At 39.3% G+C, this 14,430-nt stretch overlaps 3 protein-coding genes across 3 annotated transcripts; all 3 read right to left on the bottom strand.

The window, feature by feature from the left end:
- Positions 1-4,164: 4,164 nt before the first annotated feature.
- LOC120423568 (uncharacterized) lies at positions 4,165-4,682 on the bottom strand. Its single transcript, XM_039587421.2, has one exon. It carries the CDS (start codon positions 4,601-4,603, stop codon positions 4,244-4,246), a length of 360 nt encoding a protein of 119 aa, XP_039443355.1. The 5' UTR covers positions 4,604-4,682; the 3' UTR covers positions 4,165-4,243.
- A 141-nt stretch (positions 4,683-4,823) lies between these two features.
- LOC120423581 (venom protease-like) lies at positions 4,824-12,370 on the bottom strand. The gene is made up of 4 exons (XM_039587440.2): positions 12,117-12,370; positions 11,178-11,381; positions 10,593-11,114; positions 4,824-5,524 (listed from the first exon to the last, which is right to left on the bottom strand). The coding sequence occupies exons 1-4, from the start codon at positions 12,229-12,231 to the stop codon at positions 5,181-5,183; spliced, it is 1,185 nt and encodes a 394-aa protein (XP_039443374.1). The 5' UTR covers positions 12,232-12,370; the 3' UTR covers positions 4,824-5,180.
- A 403-nt stretch (positions 12,371-12,773) lies between these two features.
- LOC120423582 (venom protease-like) lies at positions 12,774-14,430 on the bottom strand. The gene is made up of 4 exons (XM_039587441.2): positions 14,130-14,430; positions 13,789-14,059; positions 13,480-13,724; positions 12,774-13,414 (listed from the first exon to the last, which is right to left on the bottom strand). The coding sequence occupies exons 1-4, from the start codon at positions 14,239-14,241 to the stop codon at positions 13,065-13,067; spliced, it is 978 nt and encodes a 325-aa protein (XP_039443375.1). The 5' UTR covers positions 14,242-14,430; the 3' UTR covers positions 12,774-13,064.

Here is a 14,430-nt window from a genome sequence, read left to right on the forward strand (position 1 = left end):
AAAAATGTTCGCCATGAAATTTCCTAAAAGTTGCATACATTGGAGAAAGTATTTTATTATTTTGTCTTGTCTAAAAAAACATTGTTCCCAGCATCATTATCTATCATTTAAGAAGTGAGCACCTAAAATTCCTCGACATAACCTCAAAACGGGACAGGCTAGTCAATACTCATTGCAACATACAGTGTTTAGTTTTTCATTTCAATTTACTATTCCTGGACCCTGAATTCAGAACCATCATTGACTTTAAATGCCCCAAGAGTGAAAAGCACCATCTACGACACCATCTAATGTATGGGTAATTCTCTACCAACTCACACGAAATCGGGAAAAGTTGCCCCGATTTGCGTGAAACTTTGTCCTAAGGGGTAACTTTTGTCCCTGATCACGAATCCGAGGTCCGTTATTTTGATATTGTCTGCCTGTGTGGATCAATCGGACCGCGCACTGGACTCACAATCCAGAGGTCGCCGGTTCGAATCCCGAGGCGGACGCAAAAAATTCTAAGTGTTAATATAGGTATTCGGTGCCCTCTCCCCGTGCCCATACCTTCACACTTAGGAGACCCGGGAGGCGGAGTCTTGTCGCAAAAAGAACGATACACGCCTGTGGAACCGTAGACGAAACCGCAAGGTTTAAGAGGGCCACATTATAAGGTGTTACGTCGATTCCGTTTTTTTTTTTGATATCTCGTGATGGAGGGGCGGTACGACCCCTTCCATTTTTGAACATGCGAAAAAGAGGTGTTTTTCAATAATTTGCAGCCTGAAACGGTGATGAGATAGAAATTTGGTGTCAAAGAGACTTTTATGTAAAATTTACGTATTTTTCATCGAAAAAAACACTAAAAAAGTTTTAAAATTCTCCCATTTTCCGTTACTCGACTGTAAAAAATGTTGGAACATGTAATTTTATGGGAAATTTAATGTACTTTTCGAATCTACATTGACCCAGAAGGGTCATTTTTTCATTTAGAACAAATTTTTTCATTTTAAAATTTCGTGTTTTTTTCTAATTTTGCAGGGTTATTTTTTAGAGTGTAGCAATGTTCTACAAAGTTGTAGAGCAGACAATTACAAAAATTTTGATATATAGACATAAGAAGTTTGCTTATAAAAATCACGAGTTATCGCGATTTTACGAAAAAAAGTTTTGAAAAAGTTGGTCGTCATCGATCATGGCCGTTCATGGTCACCCGCGACAGACACGTACGACGAAACAAAGAAAAACGCAAAAAGCAACTTTTTCAAAACTTTTTTTCGTAAAATCGCGATAACCCGTGATGTTTATAAGCAAACCCCTTATGTCTATATATCAAATTTTTTGTAATTGTCTGCTCTACAACTTTGTAGAACATTGTTACACTCTAAAAAATAACCCTGCAAAGTTAGAAAAAACACGAAATTTTAAAATGAAAAATTTTGTTCTAAATGAAAAAATGACCCTTCTGGGTCAATGTAGATTCGAAAAGTACATTAAATTTCCCATAAAATGAGATGTTCCAAAAAAAATTTACAGACGAGTAACGGAAAATGGGAGAATTTTAAAACTTTTTTAGTGTTTTTTTCGATGAAAAATACGTTTTTTCGGATTTCTGAGTACGCCATCAAATCGGGCGTCTTATTTTACATAAAAGTCCCTTTGACACCAAATTTCTATCTCATCACTGTTTCAGGCTGCAAATTATTGAAAAAACACCTCTTTTTTCGCATGTTCAAAAATGGAAGGGGTCGTACCGCCCCTCCGTCACGAGATATCAAAAAACGGACCTCGGATTCGTGATCAGGGACAAAAGTTACCCCTTAGGACAAAGTTTCACGCAAATCGAAGAGGGGTCGGGGCAACTTTTCCCGATTTCGTGTGAGTTGGTAGAGAATTACCCATGTGACTTTGCCAATGTTTTTAAAAATGTCAATTATTTAGGGGTCAACTTGGCTGTGTTTTTTACTAACATTTGTTATATTTTAAATAACAAGAAGTATGCAGTAATTTTTCTAGTGTGCAAGACAATGCCTCTAAGCATTTTTTACAATTTAAATGATAATGGTGCCATTTTATAGCAGAAAATGTGAAAAACAAGCAAAAAATTGAAAAAGTGACTGTAAAAACATGAAAAGATAAGATAGGAAAAAAGGTAATGATAGGAGGTGGTAGAATAGGCCAAAATACTACCAAAAACAAACATAAACTAAACAAGATAAATGCAAATTAAAATACTTAAAATGAAACAAGAAAAACATAAAACAAGAGAAGTAAAGTCTTTCGTAGAAAAAAAGTTGCTTGAAATTACCTCCTGAACACGCGAAAAATAAAAATTATGAAAAAAATAATTGATGAATTCAGGGTCCAGAAATAGTTAATTGAAACGAAAAAAAATATCACTATATTGATCTCTGCACTGTAACTTGGATTTCGCCCGCACTTTTCTCTCGCACTTTTGACAACAAAATTTCCAAAAACTAGGCAACCAGCAGTTGTTTATTTACATTTCCAGTCGCAGTTTCCACCAAACTGGACATTCGCACTTTAAAATTGCGATTGACAAGGGAGCAACATCGGCTCGCTTTGATCATTTTTTGAGAAAATTAAAATTTTCCAAGCCAGTTTGGAAAGTCGCAATAGTGCGATCGATACCAATAATTTAGCGCGAAGTCCAAGTTAGTGAGAATTGCGCAATATATGTAAAATTTTTCTGAGCAGTTCTCTACGGAATCGGTCTTTTTTCTTTGATTTTAATTTTTGTATTTTTTAATCCGGCTGGATTTTTTTTGGTGCCTTTGGTATGCCCAACGAAGCCATTTTGCGTCATTAGTTCGTTCATATAATTTTCCATACAAATTTGGCAGCTGTCCATACAAAAATGATATGTGAAAATTCAAAAATCTGTATCTTTTGAAGGAATTTTTTGATCGATTTGGTGTCTTCGGCAAAGTTGTAGGTATGGGTATGGACTACATTGAAAAAAATGATACACAGTCAAAAAAAATTGGTGATTTTAAATTTCACTTTTTGTCACTAAAACTTGATTTGCAAAAAAACACTTTTTTTTTATATGTTTTAGAGGATATCAAATGCCAACTTTTCAGAAATTTTTAGAATGGGCAAAAAATCTTTGACCGAGCTATGATTTTTTGAATCTATACAGATTTTTTCAAAAAATCGAAATATTGGTCGCAAAAATTTTTCAACTTCATTTTTCGCTGTAAAATTAATTTTGCAATCAAAAAGTAAATTAGTGAAATTTTGATAAAGTGCACCGTTTTCAAGTTTAATCCATTTTTAGGTAACTTTTCGGAAAGAGGCGCAGTTTTTCGGTTTTTTTTTAATCATATCAAAAAATAAAAAAAAATAAAAATAGTGTCTTTTTGCATATCAAGTTTTAGTGAGAAAAAATTAAATAAAAATTCACCAATTTTTTTACCGTGTATCATTTTTTCCAGTGTAGTCCGTATCCATACCTACAACTTTGCCGAAGACACCAAATCGATTAAAAAAATCCTTCAAAAGATACAGATTTTTGAATTTTCATACATCATTTTTGTATGGACAGCTGCCAAATTTGTATGGAAAATTATATGGACAAACTAATGATGCAAAATGGCTTCTTTGGGCATAAGGAAGGCACCAAAAAGTTTCAGCCGGATTGAAAAATACAAAAAAAAATCGAATGACCGAAATCTGAGAGAACTGCTCAAAAGGAATTGCTATATATGTAAAATGCTTTTAAAAAATATATGTAAAATGCTTCTACAAACAAAACAAAGAAACCCATTTTTTTGATTGAAGCATTCTGAATCAAGATTTAAATGTTTTTTCTAAAACAAACATGGCCGCCAAATGGCCGATCGGAAATGATGCCTTTCAGAGCCTTACTTTGGCCAGAGTCAAGGGACATAAACTTGACAAAATATTTGCAACGGACTTACGTCTAAGCCACATAGCCTAGTGGTAACACTTCCGCCTCGTAAGCGGTAGATCGCGGTTCAAATCCCGGCTTGGACCAACACACCTGTGATCTTTTCCCTTCTGGATTCGATTGCTTGGTAAAGGGAAGGTAGTGTTTTTTTGTATTTTTAATTGCCCCTCCCTCGACCACGACAGCGCGACACAAACTTTGATACATATTTGCAATGGCCTTACTGTCTTAAAAACAAAAACAAACACTTTCTCAGAAACGATTCAAATCAGCTTTTATTGATCAATCATTCCGCGTTTCTCGTCAACCGTTTCGTACACTGAACTATCACACCGCATTAATCTGCTCGTACTCTGGCCACTGATCTTCCTGCGCGATCCTCGACCCTCCCCGGGAGGCATCCGCCGGATTCAGACAGCAAACGACCGGATCGTGCACCTCGAAGTAGCACAAATCATCGAAGAAGTTAAACTGCCGTTGAATCACGCGCTGCGGAAAGGTGGCACACTCGCGAACTCGACGACATACTCCCACCAACTGGGGACCACCCTGGTATCCCTTGACCGTACAGCGATCACCGAGGCCCAGTTCCTGCAGGTCCGGGAAGACAAAGTCCTTGTCCGGGTCGGCTGCTTCCGAAATGGCTAAGCTGAGGATAATTGCAACTGCCGTGATTGAGCGAAACATCTTGTTTTGATGAATTCTGGACACAAACTGAGATTTCGAAGGATGGTGTGGGAACTCGAAAGAGTTGAATTGATGTTTTAGATACCGTATTGTTGGGGTAAGCCGTTCAGAACAAAAACTTCAATTTTGTAGAATTGTGATCATTCTTTTTGATCAATCTCTTAAATTTTTAATTAAATTATTATTTTAAAATTCTAGTTTCGAAAATAAAAAAAAATCATTTATTAAAAAATCAACGAATTTATTTCAGCACTATAAAAACCTCGTCCAAAATCACTACACCGGACGGTTGTGTTATCATTTCAAAAACAGGTTTGCTAACTTTGAGAAGGTTTTTCCGCGCGCGCTCGTCATTCGCCTCTCTCTTGAGTTTCTTCCAGCCAATGGGTTGGCTTAGCTCTTACTCCCTGGCCGCTCTCAAAGACTCTCAAAGAGCAGGAATAACACTCCCTCTCTGACCCCTCTTAGCACTGAAACCGACGCTGCGTCACGTTGTTTATTTGCATTTTCCCCCCGTTTATTATTTTATGTTTGGTTTTCCCGCAAAAAAAAATCCAGCTTCTTCATCGTCTCTTCCTCAAACTGCACTTTGGCCGTTCCCCCACACGATCTGCTCGATCCAGCCGAGGTACGCCCCCACCCGGGTGTAGATGCCGGGCGTTGAAGTGCCGCAAAACTTGCCAAACGACGTAACCGCCGCCACGTAGAACCGGCAGCTGTCCTGCTCGTCCCGGACCTGCAGCGGGCCGCCCGAATCGCCCTGGCAGGTGTCCCGGCCACCGGGTTCGTACCCCGCGCAGAACTGGCTGTCGACGATGCCCCGCGAGAGGGGCCGTCCATCGTTGGCGTAGGCCTGCTGGCACGCTTCCTGGGTGTTCTGGTCGAGCACCACTTTGAGGAGTTGGTTCGCGTTGCTGCCGACTGGGGGGGAGAAGAATTAAAAGGAGATTGGTTTTAGAAGTGGTTTTAAGGCAAAAAATGAGGAAAAGAAGCTCAAAAATATGTTTTACACTTGACATTTCCACGCGGTCGTGCTATCTTGTCGCACGTCACTTTTTGACGTTGCGAGAAAAACGCGTTTTAATGTTTGACCTTGAACAAAAAAAAAAAGATGTCACTAAGTTTGGTTGGATTTGGTTCCGGGAGTCCCGAGTTATAATTAAAAATGATTAAGGTACTCGGGCTTGTACATGTGTCAAACGCGTTATGACCTGAAATTCCTTTGGCCAGTTGTCGCTCTTACATCAATCAAGAAACAAATTTCGTCGTTCGAATCAAAAAAATAAGGTAAATGTCCATCAGGAGATATCGAAAAATGGATCTCGGATTCGGAATGAGGGACCAAAATTACACTTTAGGACAAAGTTTCAAGCAAATCGAAGAGGGGTCGGGACAACTTTTTCCAATTTCATGTGAGTTGGCAAAGAATGACTCACTCACAACATCAAATTACCAATTTAAGTTTACAATGTTGTAGGCTTTTCTGAAAGAGCACACGATTTTGCACAAATCTGCATCAGTAACTCAAAAGCGATGAAAATGCATATAGGACATTTTTTCGAGCACCCTGTGCGACCACTTATCAATGAAATTTCAGGTCAGAACGCTTTTGACACACGTACAAGCCCGAGTACCTCATTTTTAATTATAACTCGGGACTACGGTAACCAAATTTAACCAAATTTCAGGACAAGGCACAGAATGGTCAACCCAACGAAACGTGTTTGTAATTGTTTACATTGCGTGCTATAATTTTTAGTTATTCAATGTCAAACATTTAAACGCGTTTTCCGCGGAAAGTTAAAAAAGCGACGTGCAACAAGATAGCACGACAGCGTCGACATGTTGAAATCAGATTGATAAATCGATATTATTTGGAATTACAAAGTTTTACGTTGGGCTGGAAACTTCACCAAGGGTCACAGTTAGGCCATTACAATATTTGGTTTAAAGTTTTGTTTGTGTCTCGTCCTCAGCCAGAAACAAACTTAATTTCAAATTTTAATCCATTTTTGATAATGTAAAAATACTGCCAAAAATGTTTAACATATCGAATCATCAAAATTTCTCAAAATTAAAATATTTTTAATTCTAGACGTTGTCCATACTCGAGTTCAAGGCCTACTTTCAGGGACCTTTCAAAAAAGTAAGTGAGATTTAAAGGTTGCTTCTCGCCAATGGATTATTGTAAAGTTGTTATTGGAGCAATTCCAGCTCAAATCCGGAGTTTTTCTGGTATTTTTGTAGCCGACCCTCTCCGATTTCAATGAAACTTTGTAGACATGTTATCCTAGGCCTATATAAGCCATTTTTGTGTATATGGAGCCTATAGTACTCGAAAATAACATTTGAGAAGGGCGTAAGGTATTTTAATATTTTTGTATTTTGCAATTATCTCGAAGCCGCTTCGTATCAAAAAGTGGTCAAAGACAAACTTGTAGGAAATTGGACGGACTTTCTGAAAAAATACACTGAAACAAAAATACACAAAAAATATTTTTACCAGAAAGCTCGTCCAATTTCCCATAAGTTTGCCTTTGACAGCTTTTCAATTTGACTCGTATAATATTTACGTAAGCTTATTTACTATGCAGGTTTCTACCACACTGAAAAAAATATTCTATTTTCAGTTATGAGCAATGTAATTAAACTGATATCTGTAAGCCCATACATCCAATTGAAATGATGTCAAAGACAAACTTATGAGAAATTGGACGAGCTTTCCGGTAAAAATATTTACGAGACTGAAAAATCAAGTCTGTCGTATACAGAAACTGCCAAAAACCACCAAAAAACCTATTTTTTCATCATTTTTATTTTTAAAACCGCTGTATCTTCACAAGGATTGGACAATGGTCAATATGGAGACTTTTATGGAAAATTGTCTGGGGAATCGATTCCCACTATCGGTTTTCAAAAATTTTGACGTTTAGACCACTTTTCAAAAAAACAGTTTCTGCAAATGATTTTTGTATTTTTTTAGGAGAGACCAACCATCCTGCATGTTTCGTTAGTTTTTTTTGTAACATCTTAGGCTATTTTTTTCAAAAATTTTGAACAAAAAAAATCGTGACATCACCTTGAAACTTAATTTTTAAACTTAAAAATCTAAAAATCTCAGAAGTGGCGTGTATTTACCTTAAATACCTTACGCCTTTCTTAAATGTTATTTTCGAGTACTATTGGCTCCATATACACAAAAATGGCTTTTATAGGCCTAGGATAACAAGTCTACAAAGTTTCATTGAAATCGGAGAGGGTCGGGTACAAAAGTACCAGAAAAACTCCTGATATGAGCTGGAATTGCTCATTGATGAATAATGAAAACTAAAATAGTAAATTAGTCAAAAATGATTGGGGGCATTTGAGGAAGGATTTCTTTTCTTATCGAAAAAATGGACAGAAATCTGTTGGTCTAGTGGTTGAAAAGTTATGAGAAAAATGTTATGAAAATTATCAAACAAGAAGGGCGGTGCGAACAATTTCTGTCAAAATGACTTCGAATAAGAGGTAACGTTTGCAACTGTTTGCAACAGCCATTTTACAGATTTTTCGATCCTAAAAATTAAAAATATCTGTAAATATAGACATAAAAAACTTATATTTTAAAACTTCAACAATTTAGTAATTAAATCATGCTTTAATATAATTACAAAGCTTGAATCTGCAGTCAAAAAATTAAAAAAAAAAATCTTCTATGGCTCCGTATTCGACATGATACAGAAAAATACAGATTTATATTTAGAAAAATACAGATCTTCCATAAAATAATGTGGCATCGTTGGTGTGCAACTTTTTCTACTAAAAAGTGGATGCTTTTTGGGTTTCCTTTATTTTGACCATTCCAAAGTCATAATGGATGTTTCTCATACCGCGCATCACTGACGGCCAATTTTGGGTTTTCTTCGAAGATACTATCGTTTTTTTCAGTTTTTTTGGCACCTGATTTTTTGTCTGATTTGGAAGAAGGGTGGAAGAATAAATTTTAGTGTTCAGCAGAAAATTAATGCTTCCATGCATGGGGAAAAAATAATTCTTTCATACCAAACGTGTATGCAAAGATTGAAAATTACGATTATTCAGCATTTACCGAGGACCTAGATAAGGTATTTTAACCATTGGTGGAGCCCCTAGTAGAGCCGAAGCACATTTTTCACAAATTTTCAATATTTTAAGCACTTTTTCATAACCCTTTGTACAAAACAATGAAAACTGAAGTCATTTGAACAATTTTGACTATTTGTTTCATCAGTTTATTTGTTTTTGAGCAGAAAAAAAGCCATTTGAAAAAAAAAGTGTTTTTGCCTGTTATGGACCCCTTTTTCCTATAGTGGACCCGGGTCCAATATAGGCAAACTGTTATTTTTATACCAAATTCAACCGATATTTGATGTTTTGATGCATGGAGTAGTGTAATGATAGTTATAATGAATAAAAGATGGATTTTGCTCACTTTTCATCATAAACAAATAGGTTTTGTTAAAAAAAATTGGCTTTAAACAACAACAAAAAAACTAACAGACATTCAAACACATTTATTTCCGAAAAAGATCAGAGAAAACGTTTCAAAAATCACTGCAAACATAAAAATAATTTTAAAAAAGTTATTTTGATGCACATTTTTCCATATTAATTACATAAATGGTTGACCGAAACTTAACAATAGATTTGTTTATTGCGCGTATTCCCAAAAAAGACACGCGGCATACCAGCCACGAAACGACGCGCCGCACTTTCGGCAAATGCGCGCTGTCAAATCCCATACTGTTCGTTTTGTTTTTGTTGATCTTCTTCTTCGAATCGCATGGCATTGTTGCCGGGAATGTTTTTTTACTGCACCAAAAGTGCAGAAAATCGCTGGCAACAGTGTCTGCGGCACATTCTGAAATGCCGCGCGGCGTGTACCTTCGAGAGAAATGGACAATACAATTGCTGATAAAACGACGCATGTTTATTTAAAAAAATGCTTTTTTCTTGATTTATTATTATAAAATATATATTTAAACTGCAATTATGATGCTTCAGTTCAGTTTAATTGACTATTGTTTTGATTAATTGTATTTTTTTACGGCTTCAGCATTTTGGGTACTTTTAACATGAAACAGTTATATTTATACTCACAATTGAAAAAAATTAGATTGATAACAACTAGCATTTATTGTATGTTTAAGAGAAACTTTTGCTTGAAATCATTTTAGAAGGTTTAATTAACAGGGGTCCACTTTTGGAAAAGTTTGGATTTTCGTTGTCCTATATTGGACCCCCCTAATTTTTGCTCGAAAATGAGCAGTTCTTCGCTTTATTTTAGTAAAGTTCCTCAAACTTACATTATTTTGACTTGCTGAAGTTAAATAATCAGTCAAAAAATGATTGGATAGTTAATTCAATCATATAATATAAACGCAGTTTTGTTGTGAATATGCTAGTGGCCATGGCTGATATCAGATGTTGAACTCAAAACACTTAATAAATGATGCTGAATATGCCAAATAAAAGATTTGTAGACAACAACGCGCTTGAAATTGTGATTTTATTGAATTTTTCATCAAAAACCCTTTAGAGGGTCCACTATAGGAAAGGGGTCCCCTAATCGATAACCCAAATTAAGATATTTCAGATATTTAGTCAAGACTCGCTTATCCAAAGTCCTCAGATTAATTTCGTTTCAAATCACGTTGTTTTTGTTGCCTTATTTTGGATCGATGAGCCTAAATATGACTCCAATCATGTACTAAAGTAATATGGCAATTTTTTAAAATCTTAGATGGTGGTCAAGAAATTTGGCAAAATGCATTTGGTAATGTAACAGTCAATCAACCACTCTAATTTTACTAAACTGCGGTCGCAGAGCTCAAATTTGATGTTAAAAGTTGGAAAATAAGACATAAAATTTTAAGAGTGAAAGTCCATGATTAGATAATACGAAATTTCTAGGAATCCTTCGAAAAAAATATTAAATGATTTTTTTGAACTCTCAAGCAATACTCACAATTCTCCATCGCCCCGTACCCGGTCGCAATCAGCTTCTGCTGCCGGATTTCCTTCGACTGATACAGACAGGCCGGCCGTATCCTGCTATTGATCTGCACCGGCGTCGCCAACCGCACCAACGCGATATCATTGTACTTGGTGCGCGACGTGTACTCCGGATGTTTGATAAACTCCTCAATCTCAAAGTCCCTCGGATCCGCTCCGTCTGCCTCGCTCTCCAGATCCAAATCCCCTAACCGCACCACCACGGCGTCCGCATTCCGACAGTGGGCCGCCGTCAGGACGAACCGCTCGGAGATGAGGGTCGCCCCGCAGCGGAACTCAACCCGACCGGTGTCCGGATTGCGATAGCCGATGGCACCCATGTGGGGGAACTCGCCCAGTTTGGCCGCTTCGCCTCCTACGATCAGGTTGTTGTCGTTCGAGCAGAGCTTGCTCTTCTTCTGGACCACTTCGGCGTTCGGTTTCAGCGAGCTGAAGATCGTGGTAGGCGTCGCCAGTCGCATGTACTCGATGCACTCTAAAAAGAAAGCAAGCCAATTTTGAGAAGAACTTATCAAAGTATCAATTTTTTGAAACTCACTTTTCGCACTAATCGTGAGACTTTGCTGCGCGGCGGCCAGCGTTTGGAGTTTGGTCTGGTAGTCCTGGGGACAGCAGACGACTGCCTCGCGGGCGTTGTAGGAACAGATGGAGATGCGTCCGTTGAGGGATTCCAGCAACGGACGGCACGTGCTGTAGCCGATGCAGACGCCAGGGCCCTTCTGGAAGCGGCATGGTTCGCCCTCTACAAAAATATAAGTGTAAATTGTTTTTTGAAATATATATTTTGTTGAATGAGGATAGAAACGTAACACTTTCTAAGTAACAGTGCTGCCAGTGGCAATACAAAGATTGTTTGTTACCAAATTTAGTTGGCTACCTCGTTTTTAAAGAATCATCCTTGCGATTAACTGCACGTAGTAGGCCTGGCCAATAAAAGATGATTGTTTACAAAAGATCGAGATCCTTTCGAATGGCTCATATTGATTAGGAAACAAAGGAAAGTAAAATTGTTGCTTCTAATGCATTTTTTTAAAGATTTAACATAAATGAAAATTGTTGATTCAAATAATAATTCTAGAAAAATCTAACGGCTCTTCATACTTTGTGCTGCATCAATACTAAACCCGTTTTTGGCGGTGACGATTATCAAAACTGGAAATCGCAAATTTGTATGTAAATTTATGCAAATTGCACTCAAAACGGTGCAAAAAAAGAGTTGGGAATCCCCGCTGATGAGACATTTCACCATTCCGAAAGCAAAATTCACACACCATCATTCGAATTGATACAGATTATTTGTCATTATTCAAAATTTGTGTAAAAAGGTCTTTTTTGACAAAATCAACTCTATCGAAAGTGCTCACTTTGTTTTGTAAACAATCGAAAAAAATTATGACGCAACCTATGTTCGCAATCAGACGCAAAACGCTTTGTTTTCGAGTCCAAATTCCAAAGGTTACCAAGACCAACAACTCACCATCCGAAGCACGTGCTGCAAGTATTGAACAGACAAGCAGACTGCACCAAACAGTCAGCAACGGGAAGTTACCACCACCACCACCTCTACGCCAAAGACCCTTGACCTTGACCATGATGTCTGCCGTCAGCTGTCAAGTTGTTGAGGTTAGGTTATGGGTTTTTTTTCAACTTCACAAATTTTGATCGATTTTAACGCACAGAAAAAAAAACGAATCCACGCAGGAACTTGACGCCCGTGTTCCTTTCGCAGATCTTTACGGGCAACTGAAGCCGGTTTCTTCGAACCGATCGATCGAAGCAGGCACACACAAATATTGTCTTCTCTTCATCATCAATACAGAAGAAAAATAACAACAGCCTGCCTAGATCATCGTAGTATGTCATCCGTCTGGGGAAGAAGATGGGTGTCATCCGTGAACAGTGGAGTACCTGCTGGTTTGACAGCGGTTGCTGTCAATTAAAGGGGCAGTCGCGGTTTAGTTTGACATTGTCTCCTATTGTTGGGATGTCAAATTGAAGGTTGTCAAACTATCGGCGTTTCACCGTAGGGGAGTGTGGTTTACGCGGTCAATTAGCGGTTTTTTTTTTACCCGGGAAGGTTTCTTTTCTTTTCCGGTCGGGTCTTCTTTCCTTGATGATTGGCAATTTATCAGGCAAAAAGGGAATTTTATTGATGCGAAGTAATGACAGGAGGTTTCTTTTTTCTTGGGTGAGGTTATGTGACCTTAGGGGACAGCTTGGGGGAAAGCTACCAGAAAAGTACCCGTTTGATGTTGGGACAGGTAAGATTCCCGTGAGGTCATCGCAGTAGGCAGGTTGTTGTCAAGAGGAGCGATTGAGGGGCAGGTTTTACAGGTTGTCGACTTAAATCAGAAAAAATAATTAGTTAAGTTTATTTAATTTTCGACAATTTATGTTCAAAAAAAAAATATTAAATGTCGTAAAATCAATAGTCCCACTCCTCCTTCCGCGCCCACTCGTCCGGCCAAACCCGGGCCACAATCCACTCGAGGTAGCGCGAAACGCGCGTGTACACGCCGTACTCCGCCGAGCCGCAGATCTTCCCATAGGAAACCACTCCGAGCAGGTGGTACCGGCACTTGTCCTCATCGAACACTTGCAGCGGTCCGCCGGAATCGCCCTGGCAGGCGTCCTGATCCCCGGCCAACGACCCGGCACAAATCTGGCTGTCCACAAGTTTTGCCTTACCGGGACCACTGTACATCCGGGCACAAGCCCGTCGATCCTCCGGAACGTCCAGCGACACCTTGTTCAGCACGTTAGACAGCTCGGAAACTGTTGGATCGAGTCAAATCTTTGAACATAACCACGAAATGTTGACAGCTGTCAAACAAACTCACCCCTCCCTGTCTTGCCCCATCCGGTCACAGTTGCCCGTCGGTTCCGCTCGGCACGATCCGTCGCCAAACAGGCCGGTCGCAGGTGCAACGTTATGGTCACGTTCCGGTCCAGACGAAGCAGCGCCAGGTCGTTGTACTTGGTCGTGGGAGAGTACTCTTCGTGGATGATTTCCTCCTCTATTCGAAAATCCTGCGCGTCCGGATCGTCGACGTCCACAACCCCCAACCGAGCGATCCGCAAATCCCTAAAAAAAAATGACGTTCATACAAGTTTGAGAGCACCAACCTGTCAAACCCGCACCGCCTTACCGATTGATACAGTGGGCCGCCGTCAGGACAAACAGTTCGCTAATGAGCGTTCCGCCGCACTGGAACTTCCAATTGTTTCTTTGGAAAGCCGGCGCAACATACCCGAGCGCCACCATGTGCGGGAACTCGTCCTTCTGGACCGCCTTCCCGCCGACCACGTACGGATTCTGCAGCGGACACTGCAGCGTGTACGACTGCCGAACGGGCGAGTCCAGGTCGAGCGTGATGATGTCGTGCGGGGTCGACACCATGTTGACGTAGTCCAGGCATTCTGCGGAGCAAAAACCGTTGTGAAACGCTTGTGCAACCTTTGTAAAACAAAAGGAAATTGGAATACGCACTGGAATCGACGATCCGGGTGGCGGCCTCCTTGTCGGTGGCAAGGACCACTGTCACCGGAGCGAGGATGGTGGCCAGCAGGATGGCCAATCGAAGTAGTCCGCGGCAAGACATTGTGGCGACTAAACCGATGTGTGGTGGTCTGTCTTGGGCCAACGGTGACTAGATCAGGTGCATTTTATGCAGATTTTGTTGAGTTGAAGTGTGGAGGGTGGAATTTACATTTTGAACTTTTGAGGAAAGTCGGGGTCATTGAAAGGGAGGTTTTTGCATTTTATTGGCAACAGCTTGGAAATATTGAAC

The sequence above is a fragment of the Culex pipiens genome, chromosome 1 (genome assembly GCF_016801865.2).
Source record: "Culex pipiens pallens isolate TS chromosome 1, TS_CPP_V2, whole genome shotgun sequence".
Taxonomy (NCBI): Eukaryota; Metazoa; Arthropoda; class Insecta; order Diptera; family Culicidae; genus Culex; species Culex pipiens.